Consider the following 895-nt stretch of genomic DNA (forward strand, 5'->3'; position numbering starts at 1 on the left):
AAAAAAAAAAAAAAAGACTTCCAGGGATAGTATTGCCTATTGGTTTCTGGAAATATCATCTTATTTAATCTTCACACACCTTTATGAGGTAGTTCTGTTAGATCGAACAACACATAATGGCTGTTTGTGTAGGTAGAATATGGTCAGATGTTAGCAATTTTAGATGGTTGAACCTCATTATCTCCATTTAACGGGTGAGGAAAGTGAAGTTCAGAAAAGTTAAGTCACCGGGCTAAAGTCACACAGCACTGGTAAGGGTTGATCTGGGTTCCCCACCTAGGCAGAAGGGCACCAGCATATGTGCTCTTAGGACTTTCCCCATGGAGCTCACGGGACATCTTCCGATGGATTGAGTGAATGAGTGAATGAATGAGACTCCCCGCCCCCAGCCATCCCCCCGGCTGATGGCCTCTCTCCTCTCCACAGCCATTGCGGGATTCCGGGCCGCCTGCCCTGCCTCCTCCACCATCTGTTTCCTCTTTATCATCTTCATGACGTCCACCGTCTTCCACTCCTATCAGCGCCTGGGCCGGGTGCCCGCCCCCTGGGCACACCCAGCCCACGTGGCCCTGGTCCCCGAACACCTGCCCCGAGAGGGCGCGTGGACCATCAACTCCATAGGCCGTCTGGGGAACTAGATGGGCCAGTACGCCACCCTGTACGCCCTGGCCAAGGCGAACGGGCGGCCCGCCTTCATCCCGGCCCGGATGCACGGCCTGCTGGCCCCCGTGTTCAGGAGCACCCTTCCCGTCCTGCACCCCGAGGCGGCCAGCGGGATCCCCTGGCGGGACTACCACCTGAACGACTGGATGGAGGAGCGGTACCTCCACATCGCGGGGCCGTACGTCTGCCTCACCGGCTACCCCTGCTCCTGGACCTTCTACCACCACCTCCG

At 57.0% G+C, this 895-nt stretch overlaps 1 protein-coding gene across 1 annotated transcript in view; it reads left to right on the forward strand.

The window, feature by feature from the left end:
• Window positions 1–887, forward strand: part of FUT2 (fucosyltransferase 2) — a gene marked incomplete at its 3' end in the record, with an annotated part of 3800 nt that extends 2913 nt beyond the window's left edge. Inside the window, 1 exon segment of the mRNA XM_042783308.1 lies at window positions 390–887. Within this exon segment, the coding sequence (XP_042639242.1) occupies window positions 390–887 (498 nt within the window).
• Between the last annotated feature and the right edge of the window lie 8 nt (window positions 888–895).

Source organism: Orycteropus afer, unplaced genomic scaffold (genome assembly GCF_000298275.1).
Source record: "Orycteropus afer afer isolate SDZICR_OR568_19922 unplaced genomic scaffold, OryAfe1.0 scaffold00854, whole genome shotgun sequence".
Classification (NCBI taxonomy): domain Eukaryota; kingdom Metazoa; phylum Chordata; class Mammalia; order Tubulidentata; family Orycteropodidae; genus Orycteropus; species Orycteropus afer.